General features: G+C 36.6%; 1 protein-coding gene across 1 annotated transcript; it reads left to right on the plus strand.

Moving 5' to 3' along the window:
* Positions 1 to 640: 640 nt before the first annotated feature.
* On the plus strand, positions 641 to 1,926 carry LOC138989167 (L-lactate dehydrogenase B chain). The gene has a single exon (XM_070376551.1). The coding sequence runs from the start codon at positions 712 to 714 to the stop codon at positions 1,714 to 1,716; it is 1,005 nt and encodes a 334-aa protein (XP_070232652.1). The 5' UTR covers positions 641 to 711; the 3' UTR covers positions 1,717 to 1,926.
* Positions 1,927 to 26,539: the final 24,613 nt, after the last annotated feature.

Here is a 26,539-nt window from a genome sequence, read left to right on the forward strand (position 1 = left end):
AAACACCCTCTTCCAACAACACAAGAGAAGACTCTACACATGGACATCACCAGATGGTCAACACTGAAATCAGATTGATTATATTCTTTGCAGCCAAAGATGGAGAAGCTCTGCTGCTGCTGCTGCTAAGTCGCCTCAGTCATGTTCGACTTTGTGCGACCCCATAGACGGCAGCCCACCAGGCTCCCCGTCCCTGGGATTCTCCAGGCAAGAACACTTGAGTGGGTTGCCAAAGCTCTATATGGTCATAAAAACAAGACGGGGAACTGACTGTGGCTCAGATCATGAACTCCTTATTGCCAAATTCAGACTTAAATTGAAGAAAGAGGGGAAAACCACCAGACGATTCAGGTATGACCTAAATCAAATCCCTTATGATTATACAGTGGAAGTGAGAAATAGATTTAAGGGACTACATCTGATAGAGTGCCTGATGAACTATGGATGGAGGTTCGTGACATTGGTACAGGAGACAGGGATCAAGACCATCTCCATGGAAAAGAAAAGCAAAAAAGCAAAAGGGCTGTCTGAGGATGCCTTACAAATAGCTGTGAAAAGAAGAGAAGCAAAAAGCAAAGGAGAAAAGGAAAGATATAAGCATCTGAACGCAGAGTTCTAAAGAATAGCAAGAAGAGAGGAGACGCACGCTGCTGACTTTGTCTTCGTGCAGCCCTTATTACTCTCTGGAGAACTTTCTCTCCCCTGGGCACAATGGCAACTCTTAAGGAAAAATTGATTGCACCAGTTGCAGAAGAAGAGACAAGGATCCCAAACAATAAGATCACTGTAGTGGGTGTTGGACAAGTTGGTATGGCATGTGCCATCAGCATTCTGGGAAAGTCTCTGACTGATGAGCTTGCTCTTGTGGATGTTTTGGAAGATAAACTCAAAGGAGAAATGATGGACCTGCAGCACGGGAGCTTATTCCTTCAGACACCAAAAATTGTGGCAGACAAAGATTACTCTGTCACTGCCAATTCCAAGATCGTGGTGGTAACTGCAGGAGTTCGCCAGCAAGAAGGGGAGAGTCGCCTGAATTTGGTGCAAAGGAACGTTAACGTCTTCAAGTTCATCATTCCTCAGATCGTCAAGTACAGTCCTGACTGCATCATCATTGTGGTTTCCAACCCAGTGGATATTCTCACATATGTTACCTGGAAACTAAGTGGATTACCCAAGCACCGTGTAATTGGGAGTGGATGTAACCTGGATTCTGCTAGATTTCGCTACCTTATGGCTGAAAAACTTGGCATTCATCCCAGCAGCTGCCACGGATGGATTTTGGGGGAACATGGCGACTCAAGCGTGGCTGTGTGGAGTGGAGTGAATGTGGCAGGCGTTTCTCTCCAGGAACTGAATCCAGAAATGGGAACAGACAATGATAGTGAAAATTGGAAGGAAGTGCATAAGATGGTGGTTGAGAGTGCCTATGAAGTCATCAAGCTAAAAGGATATACCAACTGGGCTATTGGATTAAGTGTGGCTGATCTTATTGAATCCATGTTGAAAAATCTATCGAGGATTCACCCAGTGTCAACAATGGTGAAGGGCATGTATGGCATTGAGAATGAAGTCTTCCTGAGCCTTCCATGTATCCTGAATGCTCGAGGGTTAACCAGTGTTATCAACCAGAAGCTGAAGGATGAAGAGGTTGCTCAACTCAAGAAAAGTGCAGACACCCTCTGGGGCATCCAAAAGGACCTGAAGGACCTGTGACTTCCGGCTGCAAGGCTGTAGACACTTAGAACTACAGTGTGATTAACCACGAGCCTTTAGTTTGCATCCATGTACATGGAGCACAGTTCGCTTTTGTCTTCCTAAGTCTGTGAATCTGGGCTCCCAGAATCAAAGCCCATGCTTGCTTTAATGCTTGCAAGATGAGTCCTTGAACAAATCAAATAAACCACCTAGTGTAGTGTGAAAAAAAAAAAAAAAGAATAGCAAGAAGAGATAAGAAAGCCTTCCTCAGCAATCAATGCAAAGAAACAGAGGAAAACAACAGAATGGGAAAGACTAGAGATCTCTTCAAGAAAATTAGAGATACCAACAGAACATTTCATGCAAAGATGGGCTCGATAAAGGACAGAAATAGTATGGATCTAACAGAAGCAAAAGATATTAAGAAGAGATGGCAAGAATACACAGAAGACCTGTGGAAAAAAAAAAAAAAAGAGCTTCATGACCCAGATAATCACAATGGTGTGATCACTCACCTAGAGCCAGACATCCTGGAATGTGAACTCAAGTGGGCCTTAGAAAGCATCACTACGAACAAAGCTAGTGGAGGTGATGGAATTCCAGTTGAGCTATTTCAAATCCTGAAAGATAATGCTGTGAAAGTGCTGCACTCAATATGCCAGCAAATTTAGAAAACTCAGCAGTGGCCACAGGACTGGAAAAGGTCAGTTTTCATTCCAATCCCAAAGAAAGGCAATGCCAAAGAATGCTCAAACTACCACACAATTACACTCATCTCACATGCTAGTAAAGTAATGCTCAAAATTCTCCAAGCCAGGCTTCAGCAATACATGAACCATGAACTTCCAGATGTTCAAAAGGCAGAGGAACCAGAGATCAAATTGGCAACATCCGCTTGATCATGGAAAAAGCAAAAGAGTTCCAGAAAAACATCTATTTCTGCTTTATTGACTATGCCAAAGCCTTTGACTGTGTGGATCACAATAAATTGTGGAAAATTCTGAAAGAGATGGGAATACCAGACCACCTGACCTGCCTCTTGAGAAATCTGTATGCAGGTCAGGAAGCAACAGTTAGAACTGGACATGGAACAACAGACTTGTTCCAAATAGGAAAAGGAGTATGTCAAGGCTGGACATTGTCACCCTGCTTATTTAACTTATATGCAGAGTACATCATGAGAAACGCTGGGCTGGATGAAGCACAAGCTGGAATCAAGATTGCAGGAAGAAATATCAATAACCTCAGATATGCAGATGACACCACCCTTACGGCAGAAAGTGAAGAGGAACTCAAAAGCCTCTTGATGAAAGTGAAAGAGGAGAGTGAAAAAAAGTTGGCTTAAAGCTCAACATTCAGAAAACTAAGATCATGGCATCTGGTCCTATCACTTCATGGGAAATAGATGGGGAAACAGTGGAAACAGTGGCTGACTTTATTTTGGGGGGCTCCAAAATCACTGCAGATGGTGATTGCAGCCATGAAATTAAAAGACGCTTACTCCTTGGAAGGAAAGTTATGACCAACCTAGACAGTATATTAAAGGCCAGAGACACTACTTTGCCAACAAAGGTCCATCTAGTCAAGGCTATGGTTTTTCCAGTGATCATGTATGGATGTGAGAGTTGGACTGTGAAGAAAGCTGAGCACCAAAGAATTGATGTTTTTGAACTGTGGTGTTGGAGAAGACTCTTGAGAGTCCCTTGGACTGCAAGGAGATCCAACCAGTCCATTCTGAAGGAGATCAGCCCTGGGTGTTCATTGGAAGGACTGATGCTAGAGCTGAAACTCCAATACTTTGGCCACCTCATGCGAAGAGTTGACTCATTGGAGAAGACCCTGATGCTGGGAGGGATTGGGGGCCGGAGGACAAGGGGACAACAGAGGATGAGATGGCTGGATGGCATCACAAACTTGATGGACATGAGTTTGAGTGAACTCTGGGAGTTGGTGATGGACAGGGAGGCCTGGAGTGCTGTGATTCATGGGGTCGCAAAGATTTGGACACAACTGAGCCACTGAACTGAACTGAACTGATGTTCATTGTAGCATTTCCACAACTACCAAGGTATGAAAATAAGCTAAATGTCCATCAATGGATGAATGAATAAAGAAGATATGGTAGATAGATACTAGCACTCAGTCACCAAAAAAAGCAGGAAATCTTACCATTTGTGACAACATGGATGGACCTTGGGGATATTATCTAAGTGAAATAAGTCAGACAGAGAAACACAAATGATTTCACAAATATGTAGAATCTAGAAAACAAAACAAATGAATAAACAAAACATATATACAGAGAATTCTGCCAACAGACTGCCTTTGAACTGCAACTCTTCTCAGGATCTCCAGCCTGCCAGCCTACTCCATTAGATTTTGGATTTGCCAAGCTCCTACAAACATAGTATTTTTGGAATTCAAGCATTTAGAGACCTAGGAGAATCGATAAATATAGCAGAGTAAGAGGACATGGAAGTCACCTCCCACCATGAACACATCTAAACTACATCTACATGTAGAACAGGAGGGTGCCAGTCTACACCAGACATATTTACTCAGGGACCTAGGATGAAAGGGCAGCAGCTAGCTCAGAGCAGGTGCTCAGTGAATTCATTCCTTCGTCAGGCAATATGGGAGATAAGAGCGGGAAACAATATGATAAAGTTTATGTACATAACTGGAAGATGATGTGATGGAACCCAACAGTAACAAAGATCAAGCACAGTCTAAATCCAAGGAAGGTAAAATAAAACCACACCCATGACTGTGAACGATGTAGCATTCAAGACAGGTGTTAGAGGACAAACAGGGGGGTGTGGGTACAAAAGTCACTGAGAAATTAACAAAGTAAAAGGTGATACAGATCCTTTCATAATCTCTGGGAGAATGGGGCCCAGACATTGTGGCAAAATTCATTACAAAATAAATGCCATTTCATCTTTGCATTTAACAGTTTTTCTTCTCTCTCTCCATCTCTCTTGCATTTTCTTTCTTTTTTTTTTTTTTTTTGCATATATTAGTGGAAGTAGAAATACTATTTGGAAAAGCATAAAATCGTTATACTCAACTGTCTGAACCAAAGTCAAAATGAGAACTACCATGAATGTTAGCATGCTTTTCAAATTCTATGTGGAATTGAATGTATCGTGCTCCAATGGAATTCTGAAATGAGGTCAACTTCTGGCAGGTCACACGACTAACTCTATTAAGCCACTGTTCTGTGATCAGCTCCATATGCGTCACCCTTCTGCTGGGTAATTTTGTGCTCAGTCTAAAGATGTTATGAAAAATAGCAAAATTTTGGTATGTTGTCAAAGGTCACACAGTATTTCAAAAATCAAGATATAGACGTAAAAATGGTTCAAAATCTGAGAATAAAATATCACCTCACTTAAGAGTTTATCATAAAATTATTTCTTCTCCCAATGAAAATCAAGGGGAAAAAGGTCTATTCTTGCAATTCATGAACCTTGATTGTACTCTGGGTCAGGAAAAAATTTTAAAGCTATAAAAGATATTTAGGAGTTAATTGAGAGATATTTAAATATGAGATAGATTGGTTTATGGAATTACGTTCATTTCTTAAGTATGACAACGATTTTAAAGTTACCCCTAAAGGAGAATATCTTTATTCTGAAAAGATGTAAGTGTCGTGATGTCTGTACCTAACCTTAAACACATATAGAGAAGAGGGTATAAGGGGACAGAGGAGGAGAGAGAAGGAAGGGAAGGAAAAGAACAAGAAGGCGAGGGAGAAATATAGAAACAGAGTATTCAAATGTAGCAAAATGTTAACAACTGTTGAATTTAGGTGAATACAAATGTTCATTCTACTATTTTGCAACTATTCATTTTACTGAAGTTTTCTGAAATAAAAACTTAAGAAAATAAAAATACTCTCTTCTTTATTAAATCTAACTTTAACTCAAATAGAATGATAAGATTTATAAGAAATTTCCTGCTTAAATGACAAATAGAAGGGATTCATGAACAACCTTTGCATACTCTCTGATAAGTACTACATATGCATGGTGGAAAAAAAATCTGAGCTTAAAAATTGTGTACTCTGTCTTCCTTCTGCATTAATGTCACACGTTGATAGAGTTTAGTAACAAATATCAAACGATGTAACCGTCTCACTCTGTGCTGTGTGCAGTTTTGTGTGCTGATATTTTAGTTTGGACTTTGCTATGAAATTACCACACACTATAGTATACTACAAACATTTATCCAACAGAGATCAATTTTTCTAAGAGAAATCAACATTACCCACAGATGTTCTTCAATGAATAGCCAAAAGTTAGGATTAGATCAAATCATGAAACAAAGGGGTTTATGCAACAAACGCACAGGAGAGAGGAGAGAGATGAAGCACAGCATCCAACCCTGCACACCTTTGTCACTTCACAATGCTGGTGCAGCTACACCACAGTGCAAGAGCCAGTGTGGAGATACAGATGCACTCATCTGTGCACATATTCCTCAAGGTATATATTCCCTCCTGCACAGTAACCAATGCTGCTAATGCTGTAAGCACTACGTACAGATATATTTGCTTTGCATATAGAGCTTTACTCATAAAGTTGTATTTCAGTTTATTCATTAAAGTTTATTTAAGAATACAGAGATCAAATTTCTGAATTCCTTTTATTATAGAAAATGAATTTCAATTAAGGGAACAGACAAATATTAGCATAAAATAGTCTTTGAGGAAAATGATATAAAGGTCAGAAAAAAGTAATGCTTCATGACAGTATTCTAGAATTCCTCAGTTCACTTTAAAATGTATAAATGTAAAAATTTATGTTCAGTAGTCTCACATACACTTTCAGGCTAATGTGCAATGAAGTTTAATTTTGTTTAAAATACCTAAATACACAGGAGTGAAAAAAATGTATCATATTATTCATTTAAGATATATATTATTAAAAAGATAATGATTCAACTCTCCATAAATTCATGTTCACAACCTTTTATTAAATTATCAAAAATAACTCACAAATAACAGCACAACAGTGGAGTATACAAAAATGCTATGGCATTTCTACAGTTCTGTTCAGAAAAATGACTCGTCTGGATGGAAATCCTTCATGAAGTTTTGGAAGTCATGACTGGCAGCCTGAGTGCCGGTTGTTTGCACATGTGGCATACATGATATTCCCTCACTCAGGACATCCTTCGCCTAGAAATGTCAGTTTCCTGAGACTGTGTACTTAACATTTGGATAACTCTGGGTTTAGTCAGAAAAATCATAATTTTCTGTCCTCCGAAACAGAATGACCTGCATCAAGAAATTGTGACTTCCCTTTCACAAGCAGTGTTCAAGCGAAGACCAGACAACGTCTTAATTATAAGGTTGTGGTGGGCACGTAAGCACCAGATGGGACATTGGATCACATCCCTTAAAACTCTGTAAATCTCTTGCTCTGAGATTCTTAGCAGTTTAAAGGTATAAAGTGGTGGGCTTTTCTGGTTTTGAAAATCTAGATATTTTTCATTTTTAGGAAATGGAAAGGTTGCCTCAATTTTCTAACTTGCTTTTCTTTTCTTGAAAGAGGATAAATCTGAAAATGGTCTTTTCTTTTAACTTCTTGACATTAATTGTACATATTTGGGAGATAATAAATATACTATTTTCTCATTTTACAATGCTATCATATAATGATGGTGTCAGAAATACAATAATACACTGTGAGAATAGACCTCTGACTTGCAGATACTGACTTAAATGAATTTACATGTGAATGAGGTCTGCTATCACATAAGGAACAAGTAAAACCTGCCTCCTTTACTGGTTTTGAAAAGTGATTATTATTGCACCAGTGGTGCTTCAGGGACTTTCCTGATGGCTTAGAGGGTAAAGAATCTGCCTGTAATGCAGGAGACACAGGAGATGCAGGTTCAATCCCTGAGTCAGGAAGATCCCTTGGAGGACAGCATGAAAACCCACTCCAGTATTCTTGCCTGGAGAATGCCATGGACGGAAGAACCTGGCATGCCACAGTCCATAGAGTCACAAAGAGTGGGCCATGACTGAGCACGCACGCATGCACACATATCTACACTAGAAGAAAAGTGTGTCAATATAAAGTGAAAAGCATAATCACCTTGGATTCTGACTTCAAAGATCTCAATTGCTTGAAAATAATTAATGATGGACTTTTTTTAGCTTTCATCTTGTTTAGCTACAACCAGGGAAGGAAACCATTCAGCCCAGATAGGTTGTTGGTGCACGAGACAGTGATTCAGCTGACCATACAGAGATTTAATTATTTTTCTAGCTTGGTTGCCTCCAGAAATTTCTTCCCATGTGAATAATGATTTGGGAGTTTTGTTTTTAACATTTCATCTTATAACTTGTCAGTTTTCTCTTTACCATACCTTCCTCTCAAACTATTTTTCCTAGAATCATCTCACACATCAAAGTCAAAGCAGCTAAATTAATTCTAGTTTGCCATTTTCTACATCTGATCATTCCATGGAAGGATTTAACTACCTGAGATTTTAAGAAAATATGTCAAAAGTCTACTTAGTTTGGCTTTTTAAACACTAATATGTGGTTTCATTTTTAAACTTATCAATTCATTGATATTTTTATCTCAAAGACAATTTTTATTATAATATCTGATATTTGTGTTATAAATTGCTATGAAATACGCTATAGCAGTTTGTAATCAAAACTTATACATATATCACTGTAAGATATTAGAAATATAAATGTGTACTTGAATTTCAATATGAAATACTCATTATACTTATTTTTGTGTCAATTAAAAAAATGTATATTTCATGTCTCTTCTATACTTATTATTTCATTAAGAATTCCTAATAAATAGATGTAACATCGGAAAACTAGATAATAGTAAACATAAATTCAGTTCAGTTCAGTTCAGTTCAGTCACTCAGTCATGTCCGACTCTTTGCGAGCCCATGAAGTGCAGCATGTCAGGCCTCCCTGTCTATCACCAACTCCCGGAGTTCACCCAAACAAAAATTACTATATACTACAGGAAGTTAAAATTATTTTATTATTTTTAAATTTTAGGCATAAAACAAAGAAGTCTACAATAAGATGATAACCTTCATATTCATTATATTGTATATTATTATATATTACTGTATATTAATTATATATTATTACATATTATAATATAACAGATACTGACCCTATGTTATTTGAAAATGATTCAATTACCTACTAATACTATCACAGAAATTTTTCCTCTCATAAAGTTATCAAGAAATTCAGTGAGCTTACTAATGAAAAGTGAAACTTTTACTCACATTCATATACCAACAGGTAATAATCATTATGTAGCAATTTGAATCCCAGGGACGGCAGAGCCTGGTGGGCTGCTGTCTATGGGGTCGCACAGAGTCGGACACAACTGAAGTGACTTAGCAGCAGCAGCAATTTGAAAACTCTTTATAATCATCCCCAACTCAAGAATTTATATCCTATGAGGCAAAAGATTCAGAACCTTTTCTTTTCTTGCATATTTGAACATCACTATATACATCCATAACCTGATAACTTTAGAAAATAATAAAATTTTAAGCAATTCTATATTTAGGAAACATATTATTCAAGTTACCAATAATCATAAGAATGTAAACAAAATTAATTTAAAAACTCTTTTATCTGTATTTCTTAAGTATCCCATAAGAAGCTATATTTTCCAAGTATATTTTTTAATATATTATTTGAGGAATAGGATACATGAGACTCAAAACTAAGATTATCACCATGAAAAACGAGACTGTCTGAGATTCTAACAATTAAATTTTTATGACAAAGACCTTTACATATGTTAGGTTCAACACAGTTTATAATTTTGTTTTAAAAAATAATAACATACCTTTGATTTGCAGATTTAAAATAACATGGAATTTGTAAGCATAAAACAGAATACAAGCATAAACATATATAGCCTTTTTATTTATATAAAAATATTTAAATATATAAAAAGTACAAAATTAAATTAGACTTTTAAAAAAGCAATCATACTCAGAACTTGCACAGTCGAAATTCTGCTAGCATTACACAAAGTTGTCTGAGGAAGCTGCACCTGATGCAATGATTTGTCATTGCACAAAATACTGGGGAACATTCTTAAATAGTGGCAAGTCTCAGTCTTTGAAAGAGGATTTGATTTAGAGAAAATCATACATCTTTGACAACTAAATTTGATGGAACAAGTTGTCAAACAAATACCAATTTTTATACTGAAATAAGGTACAATTGATTTTTGTTTGCTTCCTAAAATTGTTTTAAGGCATTTCTAAAAATGTTTTGAGACATTTGTACTCTAGAATAAGTTTTTAGCTTCCTAAAATGGTCACCTTGAAAAGCATATTAATCTGGAATCTTGTCTTTAAATTTCATTACCTTCCATCTCAAACAAATGCATACCACTTTTCATGTGTATTAAGAATGAGGAAAATGAGATAAACATCCTCTGATATTTTCTGTAACTAATGACTTATTGGTTTCCTAAATTTTGAAACTTATTTTCTCAGAAGAGAGATGAACTACATAAAAGATGGGTAGCTAGACCAAGTTACTATCTGCCATTCTCAATACTATTGACATTTGGGGCTGAATCATTGCTGAGGGAGCTGCCTTCTGGATCGTAGGTTGTTTCTATGTAAACTTGGCTTCTACCCATTAGATACCAGTAGGAGCCCCTCAGATGTGACTATTGAAAACGTCTCCAAATGTTACCAAACATCCCTGTGGAGACAAAATCACCTCAAAAGGAGAACCACTGAACTGAGTAACTGGAAATGTCCTTTCAATCCCAAGAGCCTATGATTCATAAAACAATATAAAATACATAGAGATAACATTGTTACACATTCTAAATATCTAAAATTAAATAAATAAGTATAAAGAATATCATTATAGTTTTTCTAGTTATACACATTGTCAAAGACAACTTTGTAATAAAATGATAGGGTGAACATGTTTATAATGTATTATCATAACGCACAGCCTGGTAATATACTAAAAATATTAAGGTGTATATTAATACATATACATTTAGAGATAAAAATATAATAATACTTGTATAATCTATAAATCTATGTATACTCACAGCAGAGAATGCCTCAAAACACCATAACCATTTAATTTCTATTTGACAACTTTCAGACTCTAAAATAATATATACTTTGTTACAATTAATAAATAAATTTATGATAAATAAATGACTTCTCATAAAGGCAAACTAGATAAAAAAACATGGTGGTCTTTCACACAGAAACTTCCTATGCCTTTTAAACTCAATAAATAGTGTCTTGAGTTACTTGTTTTCCCTGTAACATTTGAATTTCTGTAGAAATGCCATCTTTTTATATCTACCATCACAGTTGCTCTGTCAGGAACTAGATTTCAATCAAGTAAGCAATACATTTCCTAAGATTTGAAACTGCTTTCCAGTTACCAATTTTTTTCTAAAAATGCACTTAACATAAAAATCATTGGTGACAAATTAACATTAAACCACTATTAAATACCCAACTGCAATAAAATTTTGATGAAATAAAATAATAAAATAGAATGCTTACAAACAGTAATAGCCCAGTATTTTTTTCTTCAAATCAACTTACCTCATTTCTGATTTAGCCAATATAATAAGTCCACAGATTACCATGCAGGGCATTTCTACTGAGCTAAGACCAACTACACGGCACAGTTTAGATCTACTGATTATTGAGGAAAACATCACTATTAAAACCCCTATTATAAATGAATAAGAGATTCCCAATAGTTAGAATGCCCGGTTTACTGGAGAATACCATAAAGCATAAATTATTAAGAGTATAGCATTATGGATCATGAGTGTCCCTAAATAAACTTGAAAGCTTGTCATAAAGTTGAAATGATATTCTTATAAATTGACAAAATTAATATATAATTTTAAGTCACAATTGTTTAACCAAAAAGAAGGATCATGGGTGTGCTGCTTTTCTTTTAATTAAATTTATAAGTCTCCTCTATAGTTATTGATGTGTGAACATAGTTCCATACAGAATTATTTAAATGAAGAGCAAAGCATTCAAATATAGTCAAATATAATTGTTTAAAGATACTATACATTCATTCATTAGCAGAGTATTGTAATATAAAATCAAAAGTAAACCATGCCATAGGTAATTATTACCGGCTTAGCTGTCAGTTAGTCAAATCAACTAAAAGGCCAATTATTCTGAGGATACCCAGGATGGAAAGCTCATGTTGGCATTAGGTCATTTTGAGGTACTTATGGCTCCTTTTTATAGTAAATTAATTTCCCAGCAAAAGCATTTGGCATGTAACTTCAAATGCTATGACTTATCCTTCTATTTTAAATCTTTAACATTTGAAGAAAATGTAATATTATCTATAAAATAAAGTAAGATAGTAAAAGAAAAATAGATAATAAAGATTTCAGTTTAAGTTAGAATAGTTCCTTTTTTCCTAGTTTCATCACCAATATGACTCAAGAAACTCAACATCAAAGGACAAGTTTTCATTCAACTTAATAATCATATCCATGGTTGACTTACAAGTTGAATTCACCTTGTAAGTCATGTGTATATTGTAAAATAATGCATTAGAAATACTAAAAAAAAAAATGTTTAGAAAGTATTTTCAAAGTTGAAAAAGCACTAGATTACCAATATTAGGAAGCTTGTAGTAAGTATCAGGAGTAGAAAATGCCACGTGTCTAAAACTGAGATAATATATTTATAAATACAGTCTTCATCTCATAATTTAAATTGTGCAGTGGCCCTGGTATATCAAGTTCCTTCCCTAGACTCTGCCTGTATTCAGCATCAGGTCATTTTTAATACTAGCACAGTAAGAAATTGTTCTGGATGGTCCTTTCCTTCTGGATACTTCCTGGGGTCCTATTCACTACTCCACCGTGGCCCTTAGGACCAGATTATCACCAAGTGCCTTCCTGTCTTTCTCCCTTATGGACTGTATCCCCGACAGCAACAACTGTGACTTATTCCTTGCTCTAACTCCAGCATTCCAGCTCTTAAGATGAATGTATTTGGGTTAAATGAAATAAACACCTAAAATACATGAGACTCAATATTTCTCAAATCTAGCTGCACAATAGAATTACCTGGAGAACTTTAAAAATATTTATGCACACACCACTTAAATCAGAATCCCTGGGGTGGGAGACTCCTGGGATCTGTTTTAAAAATCCTCCTAGATAACAGGGGCCAAAGAAAGGTAGGAAGAGGAGACTGTTATTTAACAGGTATAGAGTTTCAGTTTTGCGAGATGAAAAGTTCTGGAGATCTGCTTCACAATAATATAAATACATTTAAAATATTGAAAGTGAAAGTATTAGTCATTCAGTCATGTCCAACTCTTTGCAACCCCATGGACTGTAGCCCTCCAGGATTCTCTGTCCAGAAAATTCTCCAGGCAAGAATACTGAGTGGGTAGCCATTCCCTTCTCCAGGGGATCTTCCCACCCCAGGGATTAAACCACGGTTGCCTGCATTGCAGGAGGCTTCTTTACCATCTGAACCACCAGGGAAACCCTCACTTAACTGTACACTTAAAAATGGTTAAGATGGTAAAAAAAAAAAAAATTTATATGTGTTTTTTTATATTACAACACACATGTTCCTTGGAATAAAAGCTATGACAAACCTGTGTGTGTGTGTGTGTGTGTGTGTGTGTGTGTGTGAAGTCGCTTAATTGTGTCTGACTCTTTGCGACCCTGTGGACTGTAGCCCACCAAGCTCCTCTGTCCATGGGATTCTCCAGGCAAGAATACTGGAGTGGGTTGCCATTTCCTTCTCCAGGGGATCTTCCCAACCCAGGGATCGAACCCGGGTCTCCTGCATTGCAGGCAGACGCTTTATCCTCTGAGCCACCAGGGAAGCCTAAACGGCATATTAAAAACCAGAGACATTACTTTACCAACAAAGGTCCATCTAGTCAAAGCTATGGTTTTTCCAGTAGTCATGTATGGATGTGAGAGTTGAACTATAAAGAAAGCTGAGCGCCGAAGAATTGATGCTTTTATTGTGGTGTTGGAGAAGACTCTTGAGAGTCCCTTGGACTGCAAGGAGATCAAATCAGTCCATCCTAAAGGAAATCAGTCCTGAATATTCATTGGAAAGAAGATGCTGAAGCTGAAACTCCAATACTTTGGCCACCTGATGTGAAGAGCTAACTCACTGGAAAAGACCCTGATGTTGGGAAAGATTGAAGGTGGGAAGAGAAGGGGGCGACAGAGGACGAGATGGTTGGATGGCACCACCGACACTATGGATATGAGTTTGAGTAAGCTCCAGGAGTTGGTGATGGACAGGGAAGCCTGGCATACTGCAATCCATGGGGTCGCAAAGAGTTGGACACAACTGAGTAACTGAACTGAACTGAACTTACAATAAAAAAATATTTTTTATTTTCCCAAGTAATTCTACCATGTTAGTTTCCCCCACAATCAATTTTGCTTGTTGAGTGGGAGGGAAGGAGAGGAGAGACTTTAGTCTTTTTTTTTTTTTTGCTTTTTAAAAATAGTGTTCTGCTTTTTATAGATCCCAATTACATATACAAGCTTTGCATGCATGCATGCATGCTCAATCACTAAGTCATGTCCAACTCTTTACAACCCCACAAACTGTAGCCCCCCAGGTTCCTCTGTCCAGGCAAGAACACTGGAGGGGGCTGCCATTTCCTCCTCCAGTGGATCTACCCAACCCAGGGATCAAACCAGCATTTCCTGTGTCTGCTGCATTGGCAGGTGGATTTTTTACCACTCAGCCACCTGGGAAGCTTTAAGCTTCACAAACTACTGACCTGCCTCCACTCTAAAGCTAGACCTTTTATTTCTTCTTTATTGATTTCTTGATCTTAACTCTTTAAGGAGCCTTGAGTCTTTTTAAGTAGCTGAAGTCCCTGCCTGTCTCTCTTTTTGTGAAAATTGGGTTAATTTCACAGTACTTCCAGTTCCATCTACTTTAGGACACCCACCCCTCTGTAGTAGCTCATAGCCTTGCCATGTGGTCTCCCCTTTCATCTCCTCTCCTTCTATGGCTTTTGGTCTTGAGTAAGTTGTCTCCTTGAAATTCTGAATTTCCTATATAACAAGAGCTTGTTGTTTCCCTCAATCCTTGTAAATTTCTTTCAATATTGTTTACCAGTTCTGCAACCTGGATTCTCACAGGGCAGTCTTTTCTACTCAGTTTCCCAAACTGTGTACCAAAAACCACTTGTTCCTAAAAGAAGGAGTCCAGAACTAAACACATTTCAGAAAATCTAAATCCTTTGAAGGCATGCGTGCTAAGTTGCTTCAGTCATGTCTGACTCTTTGAGACCCTACGGACTGTAGCCTGCTAGGCTCCTCTGTCCACGGGATTCTGCAGACAAGAATATTGGAGTGGGTTTCCACTCCTCCAGGAATGGGTTGCCCTGGATCTTCCTGACCCAGGGATCGAACCCAAGTCTCTTATGTCACCTGCATTGGCCAGCAGGTTCTTTACCCCTAGCATCATCTGGGAAACCCTCTAAATCCCTTACCTAGAATCAAAAAACATGTTAGAATACTTAAAAACTTAGGAATCCTGCATCAAGAAACTTGTTCAACCTGTTTCCATGATTTATTTTACTATATAGATTTCCCTCAACTTACACTGGGGTTACAATCAGTTAAGCCTGTTGTAAATTGAAAATATTATAGTTTGAAAATGCATTTAAGTGCCCTAACCCTATTGAACATCATAGCTTAGCCTAGTCTATCTTAAATGTGCTCAGAATACACACATTATCCTTCAGCTGGGCCAAATCAACTAATACAAAGTCCATTTTATAAAAAAGTGTTGAATATCTTACGTAATTCACCAAATTCTGTACTGAAAGTGAAAAGTAAAATGGTTATATGAAAACAGAATTGTTGTTAAGTGTTTCAGTTGTTTACCTCCCCACCCCAGTGTCAGCCCCCTCCCAGGGATCACATGGCTGACTGGGGGCTGAGGTTTGCTGCCACTGCACAGCATCACAAGAGAGTATCTTACTGCATATTGCTAGGCTGGGGAAAGATCCAAATTCAAAGTTTGAAGCACGGTTTCTACCAAGTGCATGGTTTCTACTGCATGTATGCTTTTCACACCATCATAAAGTCGAAAACTCGTAGGTCAAACCATCCCAAATCAGGGATCATTCTGTATCATTATAAAGAATACTTCCCATCAAAATGGTTTCTAATACTTGAATATGATAGCAGCACAGAGCAATGCTGACTCAAGGAGCAGGAAAACAAGACAGCAATGATCACAAACCATTACTAAGGCAACATACTAAGTATAGTATCTAAACGTACACTCACAGATATCACATCATCTTCCTTTATTCCTCTCAGATGCTGCTGTTTTGTGGTGGAGATATCTACTGCTCTCACCTCTGATTCATATATTCACAAGGCAAGGTTCTCACATGTCCTAATGGACAGGGCACGGGCTGACCAGAAACGATGCTTCTTACCCTCACTCACAGCGAGTTGCATATCACACTGTATCCTGTTTCAATTCAATGTTCCCTTCTACACACATCACAGCACAGGGTCACACGTGCACTCTGTTGTTAAACAATACATTCCACATTTTAATCAAAATTGGTGGGGGTTCTAGGGTTTTCTCAGCCCTATTTTTTATTTCATATTGGTGTACAGTTTATTTACAATGCTGTGTCAGTTTCAGGTGTACTGCAAAGTTATACATATACCTATATCTATTCTTTGTCAGATTCTTTTCCCATACAGGTTATCAAAGAACACTGAGTAGAGATCTCTGTGCTAGACAGTAGGTCTTTACTGATTATCTATTTTATATATTGTAGTGTGTATCCCTCTCCCCCACCATTCCCCTTGTGAGACACACCTTGAGAACTACCACCAGAGGAGGCTGGACCTGTTTTAGATAAGGTTGTACCCACCCCCACGTGTATGTGTATAATATACACTGTGGGTGGTCTGGAAAAACACAGGCCTTATATCTGTCCTTGCTACCCTTAAACCAGCACTTTTGTGACAAGCGATTCTGTAACCATTTCTTGATTCTATGCAATATCTCTCAGTTAAAGGAAACAGCATTTATATCCTAAAACCAGAAGCAATGTAGCCATGAAAAGGAATCTATTTTAATGTTCTACATAAATATTTTTATTATCTTTGAATGCAAAAGAGATACAGACATTTTTTCAAATTTTATTTGGTCAAGGCATAAATTTGACGAAAACTACAGGACAGAATAATATTATTATAAAATCTGTGTACTGCTAAATTCTGTGGTGTATTTGAGAGGCACATAATTGGTTCCTTTAATCCAGGCTGCAACCCATTGTGTTCTTTCTTTCACAGTGAATTGCACGTCAGAATAGCCACCAAAAAAAGAAAAAAGGCATCATGATAGCCCTGTTTTTCTCTGTTATTTTGAAACATGCTTGATAGTACAATCAACTTTGCAGTCTGATTATTAGGTAGAAGTGAAAGTATAACATTGCAACATGAGTCCCAACTTGCACAAGAAAAAGCAATCCCAAAACTTCAATCACTTGAAATGTGTAACTCCCCCAACACTACCATAAGTAATGATGACATTCATAATATAATATTAAATATTGAACATCAATCTTAGGTAATTTTAATGACAAATGATACTCTGAAGCCTAACTGAGAACAAAATCCAGCTATCGTTCTTTTTTGCCACTCCAAGATTAATAAGTTGTTTTCATCCTTTTAACTGGGTTGACCAATAGAGAAAGAGACAGAGAAAGCCTATGCATTCACATACACAAAAATCTTAAGCTCATTATTTACCTAATTTTACTAAGACAGAATTTTTTTCACTTATTTGAAACACACCAGCTGAGGTTGATGTAGTTTTAACACGTCTCAGTGCTCTTTGTGTTCGGAATACTGACACATTTCTTTTTTAGGATGATATGCAAACCACAGGTAATCAATTAAAATACATGTTATTGATTGAGAAAAGATAAATATTAGAAAACTCAACCATTGTTCATTTTGTTACTACTGAAGAATTAAAAATTCAATCACTTTATTTCACGAGCTTGAGCCTCGCTGCAAATTTTGTAGATCGTCTCTCACTTGAAAAAATTACACAGTATTAGAAACTGAGCTAATGAAGGTGTGGGGCTTATGTATCTTAATGTGTAGACAACATATACCTGAGGAGTTTTGTCACATTGGTAACTTGACTTTTGAGACCTGAGTTAGAATCTGAAGCTGTTAAATTCAAGAATTAGAAAACACAGAAACCAAGAAAGGGTCTATTCTCATAAGCAATGGCTTTGTTCTTCTTAAGTTACATTGCTATATTAAGCTACATTGTCTCTGCATGCAAGTGGGAAGGAGAAACAGAGATAGCAATTTTCCCTGGAGTATTTAATACCTCCACCTTCAAAAAACAAAAACTTGTAACAATATTAAAAGATAAAGAATAGGAATTCCCTTGCAGTCCAGAGCTTAGGACTTGGTGCTTTCACTGCTGTTGGCCTGGGTTCGATCCCTGGTTGGGGAACTTAGATCCCACAAGCTGTACAGCCAAATAAAAATAAAGGGAAAAGAATAGCAGTGGATTCATAGATTAAACACAATCACTTGCTTGCATTATAAACATTACTCCAGTAAACTAGATCTGATTGAAAGAAACTTAAAGAGAAGTATTCTTCTCATTACTGTGTTATTAAAGGATATTAAAGGATAAAGGATATATTTTTCTTATAGCAAAACACAAATTAAAGCTCTAATACAATAACCTCAACAAATTTCACATCCATCATTCCAAAGTCCACCATCTGATAAGAGAAAAATAATTTCCTGACTTAAGCTAGTACACATTTCACTCTGGGAGGGGTCAGCATTTTCTGGTTCCAAATACTGAGGCACATCCTGGCTTGTGCCCCAAAAGGCCATGTCATTCTTATACAACTTAATCATCAGCTACACAGGAGAAAGCAACACTGCAATCTTCCTGATCATTTTAATGAGGACCCCTGGCTATTCAGTCAATGAAATATAATTGACTTGCTCTCCTCTTATTTTCATAATAGACACTCCAACCTAGACCACGTTTATTTGGCTATAAGAAATGACAGGAAGAATTGGAACTTTTCTGAGCGTCCCCATTAAAACTGAAAATATGCCACCCTGTCTTCTACATGAGCCACAATCATTTTGCGTTGGTCTTATTATGCAATACAAGATGCAAATGTTGTAGGCACCCTCCTCACCAAACTGCAAGGCTAAGAAAATAAGCACACCAAAAATGTCTTGTTTTATCTGTATCTTTTTCTTACAATTTAATGCTATTTGTTCAATATTTTAGAAAAATAGGAATAATAAGCATAAATGTTACCGTTACTGATTTTTAGTAAGATTGAAAAGTAGGACTGATATCTTTATTCTTAATAATTAATCTATTTTTATAAAATGCAAAATTTTCCTCCACAAAATTACATAGTAAGTTTAAGGATTAAATAAATATGATTTGCAAAATAACATTTATGCTGACAGTGTGAGTTTACAAAATTGATGTGCAATATTAATTACTGTAATCTTTAAAACTATGTTAGCCCTGGGAATTATTATTTTATATTTTGGAGCTTTCAAACTAACATTAATTAAAGCTTAAGCAGCCAAAAACTATTTGATAATATACAACTTTATTACAATATAAATTTAAAAGTTAATCTACCATAGAAATATTAATAATTTCATAAACCCCTATTAAGGAGTAAGCTTCCTGTCATCAGAAATGTTTTTCTTAACATGTAATATTCAGAGTTGAGATGTTATTCATCAGATTAAGTATTCAGTTCAGTTCAATTCAGTCGCTCAGTTGTGTCTGACTCTTTGCGTCCCCATGAACCGCAGCACGCCAGGCCTCCCTGTCCATCACCAACTCCCGGAGTCCACCCAAACCCATGTCCATTGAGTCAGTGATGCCATCCAACCATCTCATCCTCTGTCGTCCCCTTCTCCACCTGCCCTCAATCTTTCCCAGCATCAGGGTCTTTTCAAATGAGTCAGCTCTTCGCATCAGGTGGCCAAAGTATTAGAGTTTCAGCTTCAAAATCAGTCCTACTAGTTCTATTTCAGCTAAGATAAATTTCTACTCATTGGCAAAAAGTGTTGAGGGTTAAAAACTGCCATATGATTACAAAATTTTGGAGGGAAATTGAGCAATATTGGTTATTTTAATGGCTATTCTTTTTGTTGTTTTTCAAAAATTTTTAAAAGGTTATTGTTTATGTTTCCAAATAAGGGATTTTAGAAGTGAAAAGCTGGTATTTCCTGAATGCTTATTATGTCATTATATTTAAATTGGGACAAAGTCCATCTTACGTATAGAGAATCTTTTTTTGTGTGCAAGCAGTTTTAATGTGCAATGAATCAAAACTTAACCTTAATAGTGAACATTAAAATATAAAACACTTTGGTGTTTTTAAAATGAAATAAAGTAGATGTAATTTTATTTGGTCTAAATCACAGATATTTTTGTTTCTGTTAACTTTCACTTAATTTGACATTATCTGATGTTTTAACAACTTTCTAGGAGAGTGTCTTAGAGTCTGATCTAGTATTTGTCTAGTATTACTGCTATACTCTGATTATATTAATTAAGCTTTTTTTTTTATTTTGTTGGAGTATAGGTGATTTACAACGTTGTGCTAGTTTCTGCTGTAGAGTAAAGTGAAATCTGTGTCCACATACATATATCCTCTCTTTTCTGGATTTCCTCCCATTTGGGTTACTACAAAGCATTGAGTAGAGTTCCCTGCGCTATACAGTAGGTTCTCATTAGTTATCTGTTTTATACACAGCAGTGCATATATGTCAAATAGCCATTCTTTTTAACTCAGCAACTCAACTTCCATGAATATATCCTTGAGCTGAACAACTGAACACATACACACACACACACACACAAACATAGGCACACAGACATCTGTATACACAAATACACATACACGCATATTTGCTGCCCCACAGTCCACATCTACAAAGAAAAACAATGATAACAAATCACATGTAGGGGCACAGGTATATTGTTAAGTGAAAGGTAAAGCTGTACACAATACATGGAGTTTAGTCTCTTTTCAAAAAATTGTGTACAGCTAAATATGTGTTTTGGAATGAAAATTGACCTTTTCTAGTCCTGTGGCCACTGCCGAGTTTTCCCAATTTGCTGGCATATTGAGTGCAGCACTTTCACAGCATCATCTTTCAGGATTTGAAATAGCTCAACTGGAATTCCATCACCTCACTAGTCCCGGGTGTTCATTGGAAGGACTGATGCTGAAGCTGAAACTTCAATACTTTGGCCACCTCATGTGAAGAGTTGACTCATTGGAAAAGACCCTGATGCTGGGAAGGATTGGGGGCAGGAGGAAAAGGGGACAACAGAGGATGAGATGGCTGGATGGCATCACCGACTCGATGGACATGAGTTTGAGTGAACTTCGGGAGTTGGTGATGGACAGGGAGGCCTGGCGTGCTGCAATTCTGGGGTTGCAAAGAGTCGGACATGACTGAGCGACTGAACTGAACTGAAATATATGTATTAAAAACCTAATGGAATATATAGCAATTTAACAGTGATTATCTCTATGGGATTAAAGAGTTTTACTCCCTGCTTAAATATTTATGATTCATTCATTCATTCAACCTACTAATGTTTATTAAGCACCTACAACGCGCTAATTTTCTAGGTACCAGAAATATAGCTGTGAATAATACAAACTCATAAGCTTATGTTATAACTAAAATCAAGAGGAACAATATAAATAAAGTTTAGAAATGTGTGAAATTTCAATTATTACCAGAAAATAAAAAATAAGAAACATTCATCTCATTATACCCACTAAAATTCTTTATCCTTGTTTTGCTCAAAATTTTTTTCTAACATTTGACTATTTACAGTCAGATCTTAATACTAAAAACCATCATTAAAACAATCTCTACTAGGTCCAACACTCTTTAAAAAAAATTGCATAATACTTTATCCTCAAAAATTTAAACAGTTTTGTTAGTAAATATCTGAACATGTAATTATATAAGAGTAATAAAATACATTTGAGATTTCATTAGAAATACTTCATGTGAAAGTAATAGTATAACTGATACACATAAACATAACTATGTAACCATACATGTGAATAATTTAATAAATTTAAATAAAACCATAGGTATTCTCACTTATATAATCACAAGATTATGTTGTTTATTGGAAAAGGCAATGGCACCCCACTCCAGTACTCTTGCCTGGAAAATCCCATGGACGGAGGATCCTGGTAGCCTGCAGACCATGGGGTCGCAAAGAGTCGGACACGACTGAGCAACTTCACTTTCACTTTTCCCTTTCATGCACTGGAGAAGGAAATGGCAACCCACTCCCTTGTTCTTGCCTGGAGAATCCCAGGGATGGGGGAGCCTGGTCGGCTGCAGATCATGGGGTCGCACAGAGTCGGACACGACTGAAACGACTTAGCAGCAGCAGCAGCAGCAATATTTTAATACTTTATTCAATTTACCACTCACATAAAATAGAAGTTTTTAAGATTTATGTTACTATTACAAGAGTATAGACAATTTTATTAAAAATATTCTAAGTTTACTGCAAAATGTATAAAGGTTAATATTAATTCACATGTCTCAATTTTATTAAGATCTAGTAGGTACTCCCTCAAAATTTTCTTCATGTCGTAAGATTATCCCCCTCAAATTAATTTTAAAAATCTAAAAATTTCTTCTTATAACTTAACTTGATCTCAATAAAAACTCATTACACTTCCTAAAGATAAAAATTTTATGAAGTACCTAGGGTTCATATTCAAGATGTTCTATGTAAATTATAACCGATCACCACAGAATGGCCTAACAGACTGATATACATCATGGGAGAAGAGTCAAAAAAATCTGAATGCCTACCCAGCAACCTTATAATATAAAGCCATGGTCCACCGACAGTGAGACTAATAAATGTGAATAGAAAAGATTTTACACCTAAACAGCATCTATTTGGTAAGTGGATTCATTTGAATAAGATGAATTGCCTAGTCATTAACTCCCCAAAGTTCAAGCACTTAAGCAGTAGCTAGCCGTAATTGAAAGAATTGTCACCAGATGGCAGTGTAGGTCGACTAGCCAAATGTTTACAAGTTAGCTTTTCAAATTTTGTACCAGACTCAGAAGGTAGATTTTTTATTACCAACAAAATTAGATCTCTTTGTGATTAAAAACACATAACCAAATTATAAGAAAAATAGTAAAAGAGCAATATTTTAAAGAAAAAATACTGTCGGTATGTGGGCTGCACCGTTTACCTTTCCTAGTGTTTCAAACTTGAGAATGCTTATGACAACCCTGAGAAAGCTGTATAAAATATGCATTTCCAGTCTCCACCACTAATCTTTAGATTCTTAATCAGAGGTGTCAGATGTAACAGAGACTCCATTTTAAAGAACTATTTAAAGCCATTCTAATACAGATGATCCATGAGAAACACGGCTCTAAAACCCAAATCCCCAAAGAAGTGCACATCTGCATAATGAACCCCAATCTAGTCACTCATGAGGCCACAAATTCCAGCCTCAAGCCCTTGCTGCATCATCTACACTTTAGAAATATTGCATTTAAATGTCAGCAGACCAGAGAAATGACTCATTGGCCAAATCAGAGTTAATAATTTGAATATCAAAATAAATCATGATAGTATAGTATTTTAGCCTTCTATTAATAAATAATAAGACATTAAAATTCCTACATGCATAAATAAGTGAATGAATAAGTTGGAAGTTGAAGAGCAGGATATTTACTTTGGTTCAAAGCACCTCCATACAAATGTTTATTAATCACAGAGGGGGAAAAAGTAACTTTATAATAAATAAACTTGGCAAACACAACCTTCACTGAGTGATCAAAGAGAATGTCACTTTTGGACAGCAAAGGAAACCATAAGCAAAACAAAAAGGCAAACTACAGACTGGAAGAAAATATTTGCAAACAATGCAACCAACAAGGGCTTAATTTCCAAAATATACAAACAATTCATACAACTCAACAGCAAGAAAACAAACAACCTAATCAAAAAATGGTCAGAAGACCTAAAGAGACATTCATCTAAAGAAGACATACAGATGGCCAATATGCACACAAAAAGACACTCAACATAGCTAATTATTAGAGAAATATAAATCGAAACCTCACACCAGTCAGAACGGTCATCATCAAAAATCTACAAATAACAAATGCTGGAAAGGGTGTGAAGGAAAGGGAACCTCCTCCACTGTTGGTGGAAATGTAAACTGGTGCAAGCCACTATGGAAAAACAGTATGGAGGTTCCTCAGAAAGGTAAAAATAGAGTGGCTATATGATCCAGCAATCACACTTCTGGGCCTGTATCTGGAGAAAACTCTAATTTGAAGATATACATGCACCCCAATGTTCACAGAAGCACTATTTACAATAGACATGGAAGAAACATAAATGTCAATTGACAGATGAATGAATAAAGACAATATGGTATATACACATGATGAAATACTACTTAGCCATAAAAAAGAATGAAATAATGCCATTTGAAACATGGATGGACCTAGAGATTATCATACTAAGTGAAGTAAGCCAGACAGAGAAATATCATATGATATCTTTTACATGTGGAATCCAAAATATGATATAAATGAACTTATTTACAAAGCAGAAACAGACTCACAGCCATAGAAAACAAATTTATGATTATCAGTGGGGAAAGAGCGTAGAAGAGAGATAAATTAGGAGCTTGGGATTAGCAGATACAAACTACCACATGTAAAACAGATAAACAACAAACTCCTACTGTATAGCACAAGGAAGTATATTCAATATCCTATTAATATAATAAACCATGATGGAAAAGAATATGAAAAAGAATACATGTATATGCATAATTGAATCACTTTGGAATACACCAGAAACTAACACAATATTGTAAATCAACTATACTTCAATTTTTTAAAAAATTTTCAAGAGCCCATGTCACTAGTGATAACCAAAGCTGTGTTCCTCAATAATATTCAGTAAGAACAGTGTCACTGTTCTTCAAAGAATGTCTTTGATATTCCTGTCAAAGATGTACAACTTGAATCTAATTATAAGGAAACATCAGACAAATCCAAATTAAGGGCCATTCTACAAAATAACTGGCTTATAAACCTCAAAAGTTTCAAGCCAGGAAAGGAAAGACTGAAAACTATTACAAACTGAAGAAGACTAAAGATACACAACACCAAATGCAACATGTGATTCTGAACTAAAGCATTTTGCTCTAAAAGACATTAGGACAATTGCTAAAACTTGAGTAGGGTATGAACATTCAATGTAGTTACCTATCATTATTAATTTTCTGATTTTGATGGTTGTATAGTGGCTACATAGGGAAATGCCCTTATTTATAGGAAATATACACTGAAGTATTCGGGAATGATGGGCTTTGCTGGTGGCTCAGACGGTAAAGCATCTGTCTGCAGTGTGGGAGACTCAGGTTCGATCCCTGGGTCAGGAAGATCCTCTGAAGAAGGAAATGGCAATCCACTCCAGTACTCTTGCCTGGAAAATTCCATGGACAGAGGAGCCTGGTAGACTACAGTCCATGGGGTAGCAAAGAGTCCGACACGACTGAGTGACTTCACTTTATTCAGGAATGATGGGTCATCAGTTTTGGCAACTTATTCTCAAATGGTTCAGGGCTTTTTTAAAAAGTTATTTTCACTATATTTCCAAATTTTAAATTTTGTGATTGTTTCAAGAAATTAATTCATCAATCTTTTCTTTTTTCCAAAAAGAAAATTAATACATGCATAATGTAAGTAGTGAAAGCAAAGAGGTATAAAGTCAAAGTTGATCATCTTCCCAGTTCTTTCTCTATCCCTATGCCCCACAGAAACAATGGTACCGTTTTGACATTTATATAAACATATATAAACACTGGGGCTTCCCTGGTAGCTCAGATGGTAAAGAATCCACCTGCAATGCAGGAGACTGAGAGTCATTTCCTAGGCAGGTTGATAAGAAGTCTAGGGGTTCCCAAGGAGAGAGGGGTCTGGAATTCTCAAGGAGAAAGAAAGGACAAACTTTCTTTTTTCCTCTACATTCCTTAGGATTATGTATCCTGTCTGAGGACAGTCTCTGGATTAAACCTGGCTAATCATGTTATCTTAAAATGTAAATTATGGGAGTCCAGTTCAGTTCAGTTCAGACGCTCAGTCATGTCCCACTCTTTGCAACCCCATGAATCACAGCACGCCAGGCCTCCCTGTCCATCACCAACTCCCAGAGTTCACTCAGACTCACGTCCATCAAGTCAGTGATGCCATCCAGCCATCTCATCCTCTGTCGTCCCCTTCTCCTCCTACCCCCAATCCCTCCCAGCATCAGAGTCTTTTCCAATGAGTCAACTCTTCGCATGAGGTGGCCTAAGTACTGGAGTTTCAGCTTTAGCATCATTCTCTCCAAAGAACACCCAGGGCTGATATCCTTCAGAATGGACTGGTTGGATCTCCTTGCAGTCCAAGGGACTCTCAAGAGTCTTCTCCAACACCACAGTTCAAAAGCATCAATTCTTCAGCGCTCAGCTTTCTTCACAGTCCAACTCTCACATCCATACATGACTACTGGAAAAACCATGGCCTTGACTAGACAGACATTTGTTGGCAAAGTAATATCTCTGCTTTTCAATATGCTATCTAGGTTAGTCATAACTTTCCTTCCAAGGAGTAAGCATCTTTTAATTTCATGGCTGCAATCACCATCTGCAGTG

Source organism: Bos mutus, chromosome 9, assembly GCF_027580195.1.
Source record: "Bos mutus isolate GX-2022 chromosome 9, NWIPB_WYAK_1.1, whole genome shotgun sequence".
In the NCBI taxonomy this organism is placed as follows: Eukaryota; Metazoa; Chordata; class Mammalia; order Artiodactyla; family Bovidae; genus Bos; species Bos mutus.